General features: G+C 46.6%; 5 protein-coding genes across 5 annotated transcripts; 3 read left to right on the top strand and 2 right to left on the bottom strand.

Annotated features, from left to right (window-relative positions):
* Window positions 1-6900: 6900 nt before the first annotated feature.
* F4822DRAFT_435983 (uncharacterized protein) lies at window positions 6901-8613 on the top strand (the record flags this gene model as incomplete). Its single annotated transcript, XM_051462258.1, has 1 exon — window positions 6901-8613. The coding sequence occupies one exon, from the start codon at window positions 6901-6903 to the stop codon at window positions 8611-8613; it is 1713 nt and encodes a 570-aa protein (XP_051320224.1).
* Window positions 8614-9321: 708 nt separating this feature from the next.
* On the bottom strand, window positions 9322-10579 carry F4822DRAFT_388232 (uncharacterized protein). Its single transcript, XM_051456869.1, has one exon. The coding sequence runs from the start codon at window positions 10403-10405 to the stop codon at window positions 9410-9412; it is 996 nt and encodes a 331-aa protein (XP_051320223.1). The 5' UTR covers window positions 10406-10579; the 3' UTR covers window positions 9322-9409.
* A 362-nt stretch (window positions 10580-10941) lies between these two features.
* Window positions 10942-12555, top strand: F4822DRAFT_424925 (uncharacterized protein; the record flags this gene model as incomplete). Its single annotated transcript, XM_051460246.1, has 4 exons — window positions 10942-11285; window positions 11354-11915; window positions 11987-12320; window positions 12374-12555. 4 exons carry the CDS (start codon window positions 10942-10944, stop codon window positions 12553-12555), a joined length of 1422 nt encoding a protein of 473 aa, XP_051320222.1.
* Window positions 12556-12737: 182 nt separating this feature from the next.
* On the top strand, window positions 12738-14675 carry F4822DRAFT_424924 (uncharacterized protein; the record flags this gene model as incomplete). The annotated part of the gene is made up of 1 exon (XM_051460245.1): window positions 12738-14675. One exon carries the CDS (start codon window positions 12738-12740, stop codon window positions 14673-14675), a length of 1938 nt encoding a protein of 645 aa, XP_051320221.1.
* Window positions 14676-14779: 104 nt separating this feature from the next.
* F4822DRAFT_424923 (putative methyltransferase-domain-containing protein) lies at window positions 14780-17273 on the bottom strand (the record flags this gene model as incomplete). The annotated part of the gene is made up of 5 exons (XM_051460244.1): window positions 14780-15073; window positions 15129-15271; window positions 15327-15475; window positions 16170-16945; window positions 17022-17273. The coding sequence occupies 5 exons, from the start codon at window positions 17271-17273 to the stop codon at window positions 14780-14782; spliced, it is 1614 nt and encodes a 537-aa protein (XP_051320220.1).
* Window positions 17274-17342: the final 69 nt, after the last annotated feature.

Genomic DNA, 17342 nt, shown 5'->3' with positions numbered 1-17342 from the left:
CGAGAACTGAACACTTGGACAAAATTTCCTTAGGGGGTTGGCATAGGGACATCTTAACGATCAACCATACATGGGGTTGGGCGTACTAGCTCAAAATTCGCTCCAGATTGACGAATGGGATACTATTGTTCCAAGTTGGGGCTCGATAGATAAAGCTCAAGCAGCACGACTACGTGTTATGAGTAGCGTTGGATTGCAAAGAGAAGGTCTGGAATCTCAAGCACACAAATCGCTGGGGGTAATCCGAAATCCAACAAGAATTCGAAATCGTCGACTACGCGCAAGACTCAACCCTCGGGAGCTTTTCTGTAATGAGGCGCTTCGATTCGTTGGCGAGGGAAAAAGGGGTTACTATCTCCCTACTCACTACTAAGGGAATAATAATCCGATTGCCTTTGCCATTTGGATGGAGGCACCACTCGATAATCCTATAACCATACAAGGTCCCATAGACACAGTGTCACTATCTTAGTACTCGTTGCCTCTAAGCTCGAATGGATTGAGCGTTGGTCGCAAAACGGCGATATCATTGAACGAATACATCACTAGCGAAGGCGAGCGGCGTATAGCAGAAACATTAGATGAGCGTCCAGGAGTCGTTCTTATCCACGAAGGTTATGGTCCTGATAATAATATTGACCAGCAGTGATGATCGATTATACGGATAGAGTCTGAAGGTAGCTTAGGGGATGTTTATGAGCAACGACCTCGGTAACATTACCTAGGACATAGACTGGGACTCGTACGAAGTCGCCACCATGTCGCTATCCTTACCCGGCTAACGCAGGCAATGTTGAAGTAGTGACTCATACATGCTCGCTGATCGAGACATTCGTAGCATGAAAAAGTACTTGGTGTAGCCCAACACGTCTCTGCAAGAAGCGCATATTTGCATGACAGCAATGGATTTATTGATAACCGCGTCGAGCTAATATTTAATATTACGCATAATACCTGGCGAACCTACAAAGAAAATGTTGCTCAAGCGTACTGTCGTATACAACAGCGTACTCCTCATCTGCTCTGAAATGTTCTTCATCAACATCAGGATATAACTATGTCGTTGACTCCTAGATATCACGTGTTAACTATCAACTGCGAGAGGATTCCGGGTTCAAAATCTTACGTGCTGCTCCAAGGCTGCGCGTGTTACAGTAGAAATATTATTATCGCTGTTGTCATTGTTACAATGATAGGTGGTACGCGGTTTCAAGGGAAACGTCACCTTACAGCCCAACATGAAGCGGACTGGTCGAATCTCCAAACGACCTTTCTTACGTACATGACCTGAACTTGGGGGGATGCAAGTATGTCTTGATCATAAGCACGTGGGAACTGCGGCTTGGCGAAGGTAGGACTCGACATTATTCCCCCGCAGAAGGGACCCCAAGATCGAAGCTTGAGGCTCCCCCGTCTATCGGAATGGCCCTCTGGCCAACCAGCTTTAGTCGTCCGCGAGCCTAGCACCTAACGTGCCGTAAGTGGTTCGCGGAGGTGCCAAGCGACCGGTATCCCCCAGCTACCCGCTGCACGACGGACGAATAAAAAGACGGAAGGCCAGATCGCAGCGGTCAATGGTGCCACGTAGGGTCATTCTACATAGTACATAGAACGGGGATAATTGGGATTTGGGGTCCAAGTCGAGAGCTACATGCGTTAGTCTGCCGATGCCGCGCACGAACGGAGAACAAGCGAGTGGGCGCTTGAGCCTTAAGCTTGCCGGTTCGTCATATTCTTAAGCGCCGCTTGTACGCAGGGGGGAAGGATTGTGGGCAGCAGGTTACATCCTACTGTACGTGCTATGCGGAATACGGCCCTATCTGCATACATAATGCAATTTTCTATAGTGAGAATGGGTCTGAACAGAAAAAAAGAAAAAAAAAAAAAATCACCCTGCAGCGTGCATACATACATTAGGTACCTAGCTGTATACACTCCATTTTTAATGAGCAAGGCTCGTGATTTAAAGAAAAAACCACAAAAAAAAAAAAAAACCTAACGGAGTTTTTCTGATTAGTTCAAGTTTGGTTTCAAATCGAGACTGCTGTTCTATTCATATTCGGTAGATGGATGCGTAAGCGGCAAAAGGGCTGACTGTCAGACTGGTTTTATTTAACAGTTCCCCATAATATGATCCTCTGTAAAGGGGAGGTGGACACGTGGCTTCGCCAGTCTTTGCTTTGGTTATCTCATAAAATCGATCGAGCTCGTAAGGTATCCAAAGTGAATCGACAGATTGCGTTACTGATAGCCGCATCTATCGTTGATAGGCCATTATAATGTGACTTAACAAGTGCTAAGCGAGATATCCGACTGGTTGGGATCAACTCGTCTCAAGGGATGAAAGCATAGAAGCCATTGTTTTAAAAACAATCGATTCAAAAACTCACTGACTGACTCATTAGCCGCGAATAGTATATTTGGTTTCGCGGTCTGGCGTCAAATAGACGAGGATCCAGCGTGCTGGAGAAAAGTCTGATCTAGGCGGTTCTGTCTACGTCTAGACGCGCTCGGTATAAAGTATCGCGAATGTTGGATAGTTTCGCTTCGACGAGCTCGTCTCTCGATTATCAAGAAGCCAATGCGACCTTCTTCAAACTCGAGGGGCTTCTCAAGTTCAAACGTCCGTGGGTCCTGATTCAGAATGTACTTAATGTACAGTCCCATTCATACGGCGGGGACTGTGCTCATTGTATTGTACTCCATAGTTGAATGTCTCAGATGGGATGTTCTTAGCAATTGGAGCTAATTCATCCCCGTTTTTGGGGCTATGGCTCATAGAGGAGTGTTAATTCGTAGATCCTTATTCCTCATCCAGCAGGAATTAATCCGATGTTGATCCTTACAACTTAAGGTTATGAGTTATGTATGTCATCGGTTTATGGACAGTACTTGTGGGCGAATCTATTGTCTGTCCGTATCTAAATGGGTTCTGAATCTTGATGCAGTTGGATCGGTTCGCATGGTGCTGGTGCTTGCTTGTGGCCTTATTGTTGGCTAGCCTGGACTGAATCAGGGGACCCGGGATCGTGGTGTTGCGATTGTAACGGTGACTTACGCATGTCTAAGTGCGATGCGCTGCCCTAGCGGTTCTTGGCTGCACCTCGTACCGGATTCAGAGGGCTGGCTACCTAGGTAGCCTGCTAGCTTGTTGTCACCATCGTGAGTTTTGTTATTGTTAAGAGTAGCAAATATCAACCAGGTTTGGAAACCCCCATCAGCTGCTCAGTGACGAAAGGAGATGGAGGCATGTTCGGACGATCAATGCGATAAACCTGTCTGTCATGGCATCTCTCCCCTTCTGTACTCTCCGCTTCGCCTCCATGATGAGTCTCCGTGATGATGTGCTAGGTTTCAGGCACATGAAACGACCATGTTAGCATGGGCAGTGGCCGATCACAGGGGTTTTCATTTCCCCATACGCATGGTAGAATCCTCAGCATTCCACATCCGGATGAAGAGGGAACTCGCTAGGAACCCTAGTTGGCTAAACATGCTAACTACCAAGATCCTTCTGACGTTCTACATATGTATCTGTTCCTTATTTCCTACTTTTGACGCCCCTTCTATGCAGAACTGGACAGAAATAGCCATTTACTTCTAGAGCCAGGAACTTGGAGTTTTGGAATCGATGTAGTTGTTTTTGTTGATATTGGTCTGTCTCTGTTGTGTTTACAATGGTAAATATGAACGAAAGAGTTGCTGATAGGATTGAATGTAATAAAATCAAGGGAAATGTCAAGTTTGGAAAAGGATCTGAAGTTGGAAAAGTTGATTGGATAATGCCATGCGAAGCCATAAAAGGAGGCCTTTATGTATTAGCCCTACCGGGAACAATAGGGATTTATACCGTAAAGGGGGAAGCGTCTCAAAGGTTGTTGATGACTAGAATTCAGGTACCAATCGTTGCTGTTCCTTTGAATTAATGATGACTGAGATTAAAATTAAATATTGAATATTAAATATTGAAAATTAAAAATTAAAAATTGTTGAAATTATTGAAATCGAGATTGATAAGAAAGAGAGTTTGGTCTACTGCATGCTACTGCTACTACTGCTGATGCGATGCTCGTGTTTAAAATCAATCTGATGGTTAGGCGAGTTTTATTAGTAGGCACATTTGATTATGTACATGTATAAGGTTATGTCCGGCTTATTTCAAATTGGCATACTGTACGCTTACACTGTACTCTTACATGCACGGCGTACCTACCTTGTGCATGTACCATGTAGGGGTTCTAGAGCGGGACCTGCCCTGCAGAGAAACTTGAACACCAGGTCAACCCCTGTCAGCAAGCTTGGCTAAATTTCCCTTGTAAGCCCCTCCTTTCTTAGCCTGATTTCTTTTCTGATTGGCTGATAACTGATCCCCGCGGCGAGAGACCTAAATCCCTTTTCAACCACTAACAGCTCATTCATCAGCGGTACCTCGGTACGTAAGGGCAATTAGTGAGAGAGATGGGTACCACTTTATGGAGCAAGAACCTTGGAAACTTCTAAATGTTCAATGTTGTTGTTGTGCTGGCCATCACACCCACACCTATTTTAGATCTAGTTCTCATATTGTAGAAAAAGGTCTGCTGAGCATTTAGATGAACCAATGAAAGGGCAATGTTCTTTGATTTCTTCGTGATACTACTAATGAAATTTAGTGACGCATTTTCTTCAATATTCACATTCTAATTGTTTCTTTACTTTAAGTGAATGTTTTTAACTATTGTTTGGTGTTAAACGTATATATACCTACATATATATGTAAAGTACGTAGACAATTATGTACAGTGTACTCTTTTTCCTTTTTTATTTCTAAGATTTCCTGTACATAATTGTACCCTGAATTCTCAGCTTCGGGACATCACTTTTAGTGGCCAATTTCGTATTTAGACCCACTTCAAATCGCTAACATCCCATCGCCGCGGCAAAATTGGACGCCTGCAGCCAATCGCATACCCCGACTTCGACTCATCGACCGGGTCTAGGGGTAAGAAAGTACCTGCGTACCTGCCTCAACTTACACAGTGCAGACAAATAGACATTAGAAAGTAGCTGTAAGGAAGTAAGGTACGCCTAAGGTTAGTGGGAATCCACGGCCCACAGTCCATAGTCTGTGGGTAGCCCACAATTAACAGGTCCCAGACGGCAGTAGCAAGAGCGCTGGATGTTGTTTGCTGCAGGTGCAATTCATCCACTAGAGCAGTAAGAGAAGAAGGAGACTGGCCTGACCTACTTGCCCACTTTGAACCCACCACAGTAACAATTTTCACTTTTTTCTTCCCACTTCCTCCTGCAGACACACAAGTATCTTTTTTTTCTTTCCCCCTTCATCCACTACATCTCTCTCTCTCTCAACTCTTCAACTTTTTTTTTTTTTATCCATCTTTCTCTTTCTTCCTCTACCCCCCTCCTTATTCCCCCCCTCATCGCCAATCGCCCTTCCTTTATTCTCTCCCTCTATCCGTTGGTTCCTAATCCTCCTCGAGGCTTTCTCCTTTTTTTTGAGCGCGTCGAAAACCAATTTGTCTCTGTCGTCGGCTTGACCTTCGTCGTCGTTGCGTCCAGAGGAGAGAAAAAAAAAGACAGCTATTGCATCGCGTTCTCTCGAGAAGAAGACAATTTGCCACCATCGATATCCACTCAGCATTTTTTTCACAGCAGGACCAGGGGATAAAGAAAAGGAAAAAAAGAAGAAAAAAAAATCCAAGAGAAGAGAAGATAGACAACCAGGAAGACCCAATCGATCCATTCATCGACTTAATCTTTGTACAAATTACCAACGTATTTTTTTCACCATTTTCGATTCGCATCGCCATTACGTATACCCAATACTCGACTCAATATAATATCGCGTCCCTTTCCAACCATACACGCCAACTCGATCGCATAGAAACACCGACAGTACGTCAAGGAAACGTCAAGAGGTCATTTACAATTTGTGATTATTTGCAGAGGTCGCGCCAGACGCCTCTTAATTCTTCCATCGGAGCTTTTAAAGACAAGGAATTTTGCTACCCTCTATTTCGAGGTACCTGGAGGTAGAGATTTGTATAAAGAACAAAGCGAAGTGACACGGATCGGTACTGCCAACCATCAGGACCAGGACTCAAGTCTCCCGATTACGCCGCTCTCGGACGAGTCAAACAACAAAGAAGCAATTCCAGTCTTCAGCAACGGTCTGCCCTTCTATTCCGTCCCTGCGCAATTTCGTCCATTTCGAGGTCGAGATCACACCCCCTTTGCTCCGACTCCTTTGAAAATAATCCAACGTTCATTGCCATTTCTTTGACCCTCATTGAGCCGGAAACTTCACTCGGTTGACATACGAACCTTCCTCTTGCGCTTGATCGACCTTCCCCTTCTCAAAGCTCGCCACGCAGTTTCTCATCATTGGCAACGTCTGTCGCTCATTCGGACACGACCCTGGAATACTTTTAATACCGCTCAAGAGCAAAAAAAGTTCACGACCACTGCATCTACTCGCATCATCTTCTGTTTCTTGTCCACAGCTTTCTATCATCAGCATCAACGAAGCTACTATTGGAGGTTTCGTTGTATCCTGCCGGCACGTCGCGTTTGATACGACATTGATCCCAATTGCTACATTGTTAGCTATTGCACCGATTGTTTCTGCTTCGCCATACAATCGACTTCAGCAATTCCGCTACATTAATCAGACCTGCTCATATCGCTTACATTATTCCTACCTCTCTACTTTGTTGTAATATCACCTTGATTGCCTTTTTACTCCAGAGGTAGTCATCCATTCCTTGTTATTCTTTATTTCTAATTTTACACCGTCGCTTGGATTGGAGTATTCCGCCTCAATCTCTTCCGACAGTTATTCCGTTTGATAGATCGCATAGTCTTTCTAGTTTGAGCATGGACACCGGCGGTCTCGCTCAAATGTCGCACAACGGTTTTACTTCGCCAACTGGTTTGGCCATGCCCACCGGAGGGCTGGCCTCGCGTCGTGGCGGTGGTCAGAACATCAAGCCCCTGTCCTTCGATACGATCAAGGCCTCTTCCGGATCGGTGGACAATGGTGCTCCAACCCCGCGAACAAGTCGCTCTCATTTGCTTGCAGGTCTTAGAACGGCTCCCAAGTCTGCTACCGCGACTACTTTCGCCGCTGCCGCGGCCTCGCCGACTTCTGCTGTGCCCCCGTCGCATATCCCCGGTAGGAATACTAGCATCGCTGGAAACATGTATGGCGGCCAGGACAACATGTACAACGGACCGAAGACATCGCTTCCCCGTCTTGCCACTCAGCAACATCATCAACAGCAACAGCAGCAGCAAAGCTACGGCTCCATGATGGGAATGAACCACCAACAGTACACTGCCGAGCAGATTTTGGCACCCCCCGAGCTTCACCTTGATGAACAAGTCCAGGACCAGATGGATCCTTCACTCTACGCTCAGCTAGTGGCCACCAATCTTTACTTGGCTCAGCAGCAGCAGCGACTACAGCAACAGCTACTCAGTGTTCAAGCTGCTGCTCAGCAGTTCCAGAACATGAGTCTCAGTGGACAATCAGTGTTGCAACAGCAGATGGCACTTCAGAACCTATACCATCAGCAACAGCAGCTCAAGAATTTGCAACAGTCGATGGCTTCTTCCCTGCCTACTCAGCAGAACTTGTATTCTTATTATGACCCTGCTACTGCTCAGCAAATGTACTACATCGAACAGAGTGCCGCACAGGCCAACAGCAACAGCAACTACATGGACCGGACTCCTGGTACCCCTCAAAGCTATACTCGCCAGCAGCCGAACAACAACACACCTCGTGTTCAAGTCTCGCCGCCACCCATGGAGAATAATTCATCGGCCTTCCGAACCACTTCTCCCCCGAAGAAGGTAGAGTTGACCGCGGAACCGACGCCCCTCCCCCCGCCCTCCGCCAATGCCTTCCGTCGTGGCCACAAGAAGTCAAACTCCCTTGCGGGCGCCAATAAGGGCTTATCTTTATCGATGGACGAGACTCCTAAGTCAGCCGGCCCTAAGACGGCTTCTTTCCCATTGTCGCCTATGACTAATGGTGGTTACGGTCCTGGCCAGGGTCGCGCTGGTGAACATCCGGTTCGTCAACCTCGTGGCCCTCCTGCATTGGACGAACTTAAGGCGAAGCCAACCGCCAGGCATGAAGGCAGCAAGAACTTTGCGGCGCGAACTCGTCGTTCTGCTGTTCTTAACCTGAGAAAGGCGGGAATAGTTCGACGCAAGGGTACGGGTAGTAGCTGCGGAAGCATGAGTCCCGTATCTGAAAGTGCTGAGGAGGTCAGCACTCCCTTGACGGACAATGAGTCTGACTCCGGGCGTAGTGGCTCGGGTAGCCTCTCCGGCGATGCGGAGCCCAGTCTGGCTAGCTCCAGAACTTCCACAAGCGGCAGTTGGGGAGCTATCGGCTCCGATCGACCCGGTTCGCGTCAGAAGTCACGCAAGAGCGTTGACAGCTTATCTAGCAGCGGTGATAGTGAGGGTAGCTTTGCGAATGTGTTCAAGAATGGTTCCCAGCGATCTAGCAAGACGGAACTAGTCGATGGGCAGCGTAAAGCACCTATGCTCGTGCTCACCAGCGCCGAGAAGCGCAAAGGTGGCATTGCAGTGGCGTAGGCAAAGCCTAATTTACTTTTCACGCAATAATGATCGCATGCTCCCGACGTCTTTGTCTTTTCACGACTATTGCGATAGAGCGGTAGAGCCCTCTAAGCAGAAATTACGTACGAATGGACGGGACTGGGTTGGAGAACAGAATGGCCATTTCTTTTCGCAATTTGATTTTTGGAAGGCATTAGGATCTGGATTAGGGGATGGTGGCATTCCGAGACGTTGATTTGTGCTTGCAATACCAAGGACCCTGCGCGCCAGCATCCAGGGGTACACTTCTTTGAGGGGATAGAGCGGCTTGGAGAGAAAAAAACCCCATGGGTGGGATTCTTTTGCTGTTTATACTTCACGTCATTCTCTCACAAACCGCACATTTTATTCGATTCTAAATGCGTTGAGTTTGGAGGGGAACCTGGTTGAGGACGCATTTCACTTACGACCCTTGTGGATGCTGTTCCCTGGCGAGCTGTGTAGGCTAGTTTTCTAGCCTCACGGCCGTGTATTTACATCGATAGAGGCATTTACACGGCCAACTTAGGTAGTGATCAATGGCTCAATCAGAATTGAATGCCAAATTTGTCCTATACATAATGATGTAATTCTCTGATCGTGCCGTGACATAATGTGATTAATTCCGTTAAACTCCTATTACGTACGTAGCTACCAGTGCTTGCCGAATCAAGTATCAAAACACATTGGACCTACTACTATTGAGTCGGTTCGAAGGTAAGAGAGTATTAGATATACCTAGCAATATACTCGGCATCTTGACTGCATTTTTCGTACCTATTATTCTGAAATATTAAAAAGACGTATTTTTATCTAGTGCTTTTCTTTCCCTTTGAAAACGCACCTTTCTAACAAATGCAAGCGTTGACAACACATGATACCAAAATAGGACGAGCCAAACCAACACAATAGAGCCCAGCGCCAATACCAACGCCACAAGCCCTGCCAGCGTAACCCCCAGCCCAAGATTTTGAAACGAGCTGCTAGCGCTCAGTGATTCGGTCGCTAGACCTACTTGTAACGCCGATAGTACTACACTGACATACACGAATCCCACTACTAACCACCCGAAATGGCGTTCAAAGAAGGCTTTGTACCACGTACTACTACTCATATACCCATCCACGAACTTCCGCGGCGACCACAACTCCGGCGCAACCAACGGCCACCGCGTCAGCATATCCAGCCGACTTAATCTTAGCTCGCCATAATGGTATCGCAAATCGATTCCCGCCATAGAATCAAGATCTAATGTCCCTAACACCTCACTTGAGAGCTTTGTCCATTGCTCCCACGTGACATCTGGAGGCATTAAGCGCGAATCATTGGCAATAGCGAAGTCGCTCCGGTGCGCGACGAGCCATGCGTAGCTTAGTAGAAAACCGCAAGCTGATGCATGAAGAATCGGGTTTGTGCACAGATGCTCTTCCCAGAATGCGTGGCACAATAGAAAGGCTGGTAACGGTTTAATGAAGATACGATGTTCGTGCCAGACTAAATGCTCGTCTGCACGCTCTGTAACGACGACGGCGCGGTTTACGAGTCGTTGGCGGTGTAGTGGACGCGCGGGGACGGGAAGTCCTGCGAGCCAGAGATGTTTGTGGAGTCGCGACAAGCGATTGGTGTTCAGTTCGCCAACGAGATAAGCTTCTAAGTCTCTAGAGGGAAGGATGAGAGTTCTAACTGAGGAACGGACAGCGGCTGGATGTGTAATGGACGAGATGCCAACGAGACTGAATTCTAGCTTGAAGGGAGGTTTTAGTCCTGGGGGTGATGGCATTTGGTTCATGGCGGGATTTCAACGATTAGGATATAACGATAGTTTAGTTAGGTACGAAGTAATTACGTCTATATAGGCGCTAGAGCTTCTATAAACTATCCAATCTAGGCGGTAGAATTCACTGGGAGCTGGAATATTTTATAGAGGGCTTGAGGGCTCCAGGTGCACTTTCCGCCAGCCATGAGGCGTATTTTCCAAGCCTTTTATTTACAGTTACAGCGCCATTGGTCAGGTGGATTGAGGGGACCTTAGGCGGGTAGGAATCTTCATTACTGATGCTGGCGGGTGCTGATAGGCGTTGATAGGCCACATCCGATTTTGCTGACGCGCGATGTAACCATACCGTTGATCATCCTTACTCGGATAGGGCGCTGTGGGGGCTTCTGCTACTCCTCAGCCTCAGACCCTCAGACTCCGAATCATTACCTAGGTAGAAATGTTAGGAATGGCATTCTCACAACCTTTTTACGTGTTTGTTTATCCCTCTTTTCCTCCAGTTCCCATTTCGCGGTGTTTCTGTTGCCATTCTTGTCATGTAACCAGTGATGGCTCCTATCGTATCCAAGCCTAAGGTCTATAGGCTTAGAGGATGTCCTGATAATCTGAATAAACGGGGCCTTGCCGAGTTACTTAGTCTGGCATTTGGGGACGTCACGCCTACAGATATTCAAATTCAGTCTCTAGCAACGAGCTTGGATCCGTGGACAAGGCCGCCCACTAAGGTTGGGACGTTAATGTTCCATAGACTCCCAGTTTTGATCGAGGCACATATAGACAATAACGAATGGAAGATACCCACTAATGGACCAGAAAAGTCGCTTCTTCTTGATTCCCACTTCCTGGGGATGACACCTCTTAACGATGTTGAAAAAGGGGAACATGAAATCGAGTGAGTTTATTTATACCTAAGTGCCTGTTTTATAGCGGTCCTTGTATTAACTCGTGGGGACTGTGAAGTTGTATTGCCATCTCAGGCTTAGCCAGTCATCCTTTCGGCTCGTGGCAACCAAAAAGAGAAGACAAAAGCTTCATGTGGATCCGAGATGAACTCCCACGAGCCCTTCCTACGACGAGAGCTATCGTATACGGCTACGACACTACCCTCGCGAAAAGCAACTCGTTCCAATCCATCCTAGACCTGGCCATAACCTTCATTGACCACATTAAGGCTTCTGGTCTAGCTCGCCCAAGCGCAAAACCGTTGATTTTCATGGCTCATAGTCTAGGCGGCATTGTTGTGAAAGAGGCATTCGCAGTTCTAGCAGGCAGCCATGAACAAGGACAGCATATCCTGAAGCTCTTCAGAGGCGGCATATTCTTTGGCGTTCCAAGTCAGGGCATGGCTACCCCTCACCTTCTCGCCATGGTTAAAGATCAGGTTAACCAGCAGCTAGTCCAAGATCTATCGGAAGGATCAAAGTATTTACGTGAATTGGACGATCAGTTTTCTGGACTTACATTGATGAGAAACATGTCTATTCATTGGGCCTACGAGACAAAAACATCGCCAACCATGAATGTGAGTATTATACTGCCGTTGACGGTGCATAGCCGTTGTTGCTAAGGTAGGGAAGAGCTGACTCTCAGTAGCGTAAACCAGACGGTTCCTTTTCAAGGGCGGGCCCCGAAGAAGTCTTAGTTTCTAAAGCATCAGCAACCCGAAGTCTATACAGCTCACGATCATCCGCAATATTTCCCATCAACGAGAACCACTCGGAGATGGTCAAGTTTCGCGAAGGTGACCCCTATTTTCGCATTGTAGTGAGTAGACTGAAGGAATGCTGTAGAGGCAGCAATAATGCTGCAATCAAAGCATCAACCACTACGTTTCAGTCAAAGGAAATTGTAGGCGGGGCTACACAAGTACGTTATACCGAAGCTTCAGAGAAAGTGACACATAAAGATGCTGACTGGGATCCAGAGGGTTGGTTAGCTCTGGCTTTGCTATTGTCGTACCATTCGCTGACCGAACATCAGACTTAAAAAAGCTCAAAATCCCCGACCAAGATACCCGCCTCGAAACGATCGATAATAACTCCGAGCATACCTTCGAATGGATATTTGATAGAAAAAAGACCCCCTTGCCAACGTGGCTTGAAGAGGGAACAGGCTTCTTTTGGATACATGGCAAACCAGGTTCAGGAAATCGACACTCATGAAGTTCATCTTTCAGCATCCCCGTACGTGGGAACTTCTCCACAAATTTTCATCTAGATCTACGCAAATATCAGCCAGTTTTTTCCTCCATGATAGGGGAACTATATTGCAGAAATCGTATGAGGGCCTCATAAGGAGTTTGCTTTACCAGATTATCGAGAAAGCTGGGGCGTCAGGAGCAAACATGACGGAGGTTTGGACACCACTCTTGAAAGAACGCGAACGATCCAAGCAATACGGTCGCGAGAATTGGACCATTGAGGAAGTAGAAAGATACATGAACCTCTTACTTCGACAGACTCATGTGGACTTAGAGATTTTTCTCATGCTTGATGCGCTAGACGAGTATGATGGACAACCTGAATTCATTTCCAAAATTTTAAAGGAGATGATGACAAGCACTATCGATTCTCGCACAAAACTCAAGGTGCTTTTCTCAAGCAGACCATGGGAATACTTCATGCAGCAGTTTCAAAATTGGCCTTCGATACAACTACAGAACTATACGAAGGGAGATATCGAGAACTACTGCTGGAGTTTTGTCTATTCAAAAGGTGGTGCGGTCTCTACAACGTTGGAACTTGTGGTCCAGGATGTGATTAACCGAGCAGACGGCGTTTTTCTCTGGGTTAAACTGGTATTGAACGAATTGGCGAATGAAGCCCCCCGGGAAAACGACCCTGACAAGCTCGTAAGTACCCTCGATTTGATTCCTTCGGACCTACATAATTACTATACCAAGATCATCCAAGGAATCCCCGAGAACTTCCGATGGTATTCATATGTGATATTCGAAGGAATTTCGAAGCAATCGTCTTTTCCAACACTCGATAGTGTGATACATGCCCTTGAATGTTCTCGATATTCAACTCTCAGAGAATGTTGTGAAGCTGGAGATGAATTGCGTCCCAAGATGCGCCAACAATCATACATAGAGGCAATGCAGGGCAAAATACTAGCTAGAATGGGGAATCTTATTGAGTTTCACTCTATCATCGACGGGATGCTTCGCGCTGTTGACGTCCAATTCGCTCACCAGACTATTAGAGATTTCGTTCAGGGCCAAAGTTTCAAACAGCTCATTTTAGGCCGAAGAGCTACACGAACCAGGGAAAATGGTTACACATTCTTGGCTAAATATTGTCTCGTCAATTCTTGTCTCTCCAAGGGTAGTATAGGGGAGGCTGCATCATATCTTAGGGGACACGAGATCACGACTGGATACAGCTTGAAATACTTCATTGATAGCGTTCTAGACCAAGATTTCAAAAACAAGTATGCGTTTGAAATGTATGGAGGCCCCTTGAGTATTGCGATGATTGGGAACTTACAGATATACATGAAAGAAACATTGCAGAGCAATCCTGGTGTTTTCAGGAAGACGCGGGAGAAGCTTCTCTCGATGAAACCATTCCCCTTTCCCTACCTTTTGCATGAAGAAGTATATTCAGACGTAAACCGGACACAGCAAATTCTCCTAAGCCTCATTTTAGAAAATGGCTACACTACTCATAAGGACCCCCTAGCCTTCGAGGAAATCATGATGGACATCGAAATTGCTGGGCCCGGAAGCTATGATCGCATCAGGTACCCATCGGGAAAGGTTGATTTCACCGAAGCCAAAGCCATGAAACTTGTTCAATATGGCCAAGATCCAAACACGCCAATTGCATTCTCGATGCCTCCGAGTAACGTTTGGAAACGAACACGGGGTCAACACGTTAGCGAACGAGTTCTTGGGCCCCTACATATAGCTAAGACGGCCGAATTTGTCCGTTGCCTTTTAGAACATGGAGCAAGGGTTAACGAGCCCGATACGTTCGGAAGCACGCCTTTGGACCATGTGTTCTCTTCCATACGTCTCACTAGCCTCACCCCCGACTCTAAACGCATATGGGTCTCGTTATTGTATGAGACTGCTAAAATATTGATTGAGCATGGTGGCACTACCAACACGAGTACATGGAAACATTGGGAATCGGTCTTGTTTAAATTAAGAGTTGATGGTCATGATGTAAAACAATTCTTGGAGTGTCGCGATAAAATTCGGTTTGAAGAGGATGTGAACGATAAGCGCCGGGGGGTTAAAGGAAAACTGTCTATCTTGTTGATGAGAAATTAGCGTGTTCGGATTCCATGACCCAACATCCAGTCGCAGGTATATACCCTTCGAATCCGTGCTAATATAAAAACCACGCCCAAGAACTCTCCGAATACATCCTTACGTTAGGAAGCAGTAATTGCATCCATGTGATCCTCTAGAGTCAGGTCTCCGCGTACAACGGGCTCTGGTTGCTTCTGCTCCTGCTCCTCTGTGACCTGCCCCTTTGCCTCTTCATCCCCCGGTGTCTTTTTGTCCTGTTGCCTACCGCGCACCAAAGCAGAGATGACGCCGAGAAGAGATACACCACCGACGGTGCAACCAACACTTATACCGACCACGGTGTGGGACGAGAGTCCGTTGTCAACGTAGGGACTACTATCGCCAATACTATCACCAACATCTCTAGATGTGATACTCTGCGGGGCATATGGTTAGATGAGCCTTGTTGACGTCTTAGGCGAACCACGTTACCTGTATAGATTGTACAGATGGACCCATAGAGGATAGTGTTGGTGATATATTGACGCTCCGCCCGTCGTCGATGTAGAGGGCGTAATCGTCTAAGGAGAGGTCGACGTCAGGGGCCCATTCGAACGTATTATTGCCAGTATAGCCTAGATCTCTTGTCAACAGTTCAGAGTCATCACTTCTATGTAAGACCGATCGTACCTTTTACGATCTCCTTGTTCCGAGTAAAATCATAGCTTGATAGATTGACCAAATCAATATCGACTGGACCGATGGCATCCGTCCATGTAAGAATAAACGCCTTCTCCTGTTCAATAACCCAGATGTCCGTTGTGAAATGGACTCCAGCCCTGCAGTTCCCAGCCAGTGCCAATGCCGTTAGTATTATTCCAAACAACATTATTGAATAAGATTGTCATTAGTAGGTATGTGAAGAAATAATACAGAACGTAGAAGGCAACCAATTCAACAATTCAATTTATATGATAAATAACACATACATCTCCACGACCCTATCACCGCATGGCAGCTCCCTATCCCGTGTCGTAGTGTTTGCACGGCAGTTTTGCGTTGTACACGTGGGATGGACGGATGCAGGCAGCCTCGACGAGGAGACTTGGTGTCACTCGAGACCCGGTCAAAACGTGGAAGATTTAATTAGGTATTCGCAGGGCACAATTGGGATGATGAGTGCTAGTAAGTATCGGTTTGGTAAGAGGTGTATCGAAACGTGTATATATTTCAGACTAAGATAATTGAGAGGTAAGTAACATCTGGTGCCCTACTGGTAGAGGCGAACTCCATTGAATTGTGGTGTAGATAGATTATCCAAGTTTAGGATGATTGCTTCCAGTGAGCCACACATGAAACAGACCGGGGGCGGACAAACAGACGAACGTACATACCGGGTTTCTACGCATCGCCCTTGAGATGATGATTGCGGCAGAGCTGTGTCCAAGGCTGACACCACTATCGTAAGGCGCACGACGAAAAATATAAAGGCAAGGTGTCTCATTATCTCAATGACAGGTATTCTACATATACCCGAATATTCTACATATTTTGATAGGTACTTTATCGCTGTAGAATGGTCCTTGTTGATCCTGGCCCCGTGGAAGTTCGAAGTCGATAATTTCGGGATTGAGATACATCTTTTCGCAGGCAGCGATAAATGCCTCGAATGTTTCTTGGTTTCTTTCGGTAGCGGCGATGAGGACCGTTGTATTGAACATTCCTATTAATTCTCCCAATGTCCCCATTAAGGCCGGGATGACGCTCTTGTCATAAGTGATATCAGCACCGATAACAATGTCGAATGGTCTACCGCCATTCCACTCCTCCTCTTCCGTGCCTACGAGAGCGTGTCCCCACTTGACGTCCATAGCCCGGATGTTCTCGTCATCTTGAAGACCATTCAAGAAAAAGTTATCAGGAAGGGTTGCTACTACTTCATCCGAACCATCGGATGCGACAACTGATTTAGCGCCGAGATATTTGGCGCAGAGGATTGATAGATATCCTGTGCCTGCTCCTAACTCTAAGACTTCCTGGCCTTTGATGTAGGATGGGTTGGCGCTTAGATACTGACCAAGATGAAGAGCAGCCTCCCAAGTCCGTAGGCCGGTGGTCCCTGCTGCGGAAATGAGGTTGCGCGATTCAAGTAATGTGATTTGAGGAGATGGGGTAGAACTATTTTGAGATGTAGTGATGAGTGACGGGGTGTATGTGACGTAGGATTTCTGCTGAGCAGCAGTAAGTTCTGGGAGAAGTGGAAGAGCGAGGAGACTGGAGAGCGAATTCATCAAGTCATCTGATACTCCCTGAGAACAATGGAAAATCAGCCATGGCTACATGGCAAAGGAATTACACTCATAATTCGAAAATGCTGTCCCTTACATGTCTGTCCCAGTCTTCGATACTTGCTTCGATTCTTGAGGTGAGTTCCTTTAGGACTTTGAGTTGATATCTCTGGGGAGGGGGATATGAGATGGCACCATCAGCAAAGAGTCGATGATAAAGGATATCCTGGGTATCAGCCTCCCGTAATTGGTCAGCTGGAGGATAGTCTAGGTCTCGTTCCAATTGTAAATATTGGTGACAGAAGCGCTCAATACTGTTGTCCCTAGCTTCGGATTCGCCTTGCGACATGATTGAACAATCCCGTTTGGTGTACCACGAAGTTGTACACCGGATGAAATAGTCTGAGGAATTCGAGAT

Source organism: Hypoxylon trugodes, assembly GCF_022578975.1.
Source record: "Hypoxylon trugodes strain CBS 135444 unplaced genomic scaffold F4822scaffold_1, whole genome shotgun sequence".
NCBI lineage: Eukaryota > Fungi > Ascomycota > Sordariomycetes > Xylariales > Hypoxylaceae > Hypoxylon > Hypoxylon trugodes.
The sequence above is the reverse complement of the archived record's forward strand: the minus strand, read 5'-3'. Positions and strand labels throughout refer to the sequence as shown.

Coding starts and splice junctions, on each gene's coding strand:
- F4822DRAFT_388232 (XM_051456869.1), bottom strand. CDS start 10,405: ATGAACCAAATGCCATCACCCCCAGGACTAAAACCTCCCTTCAAGCTA.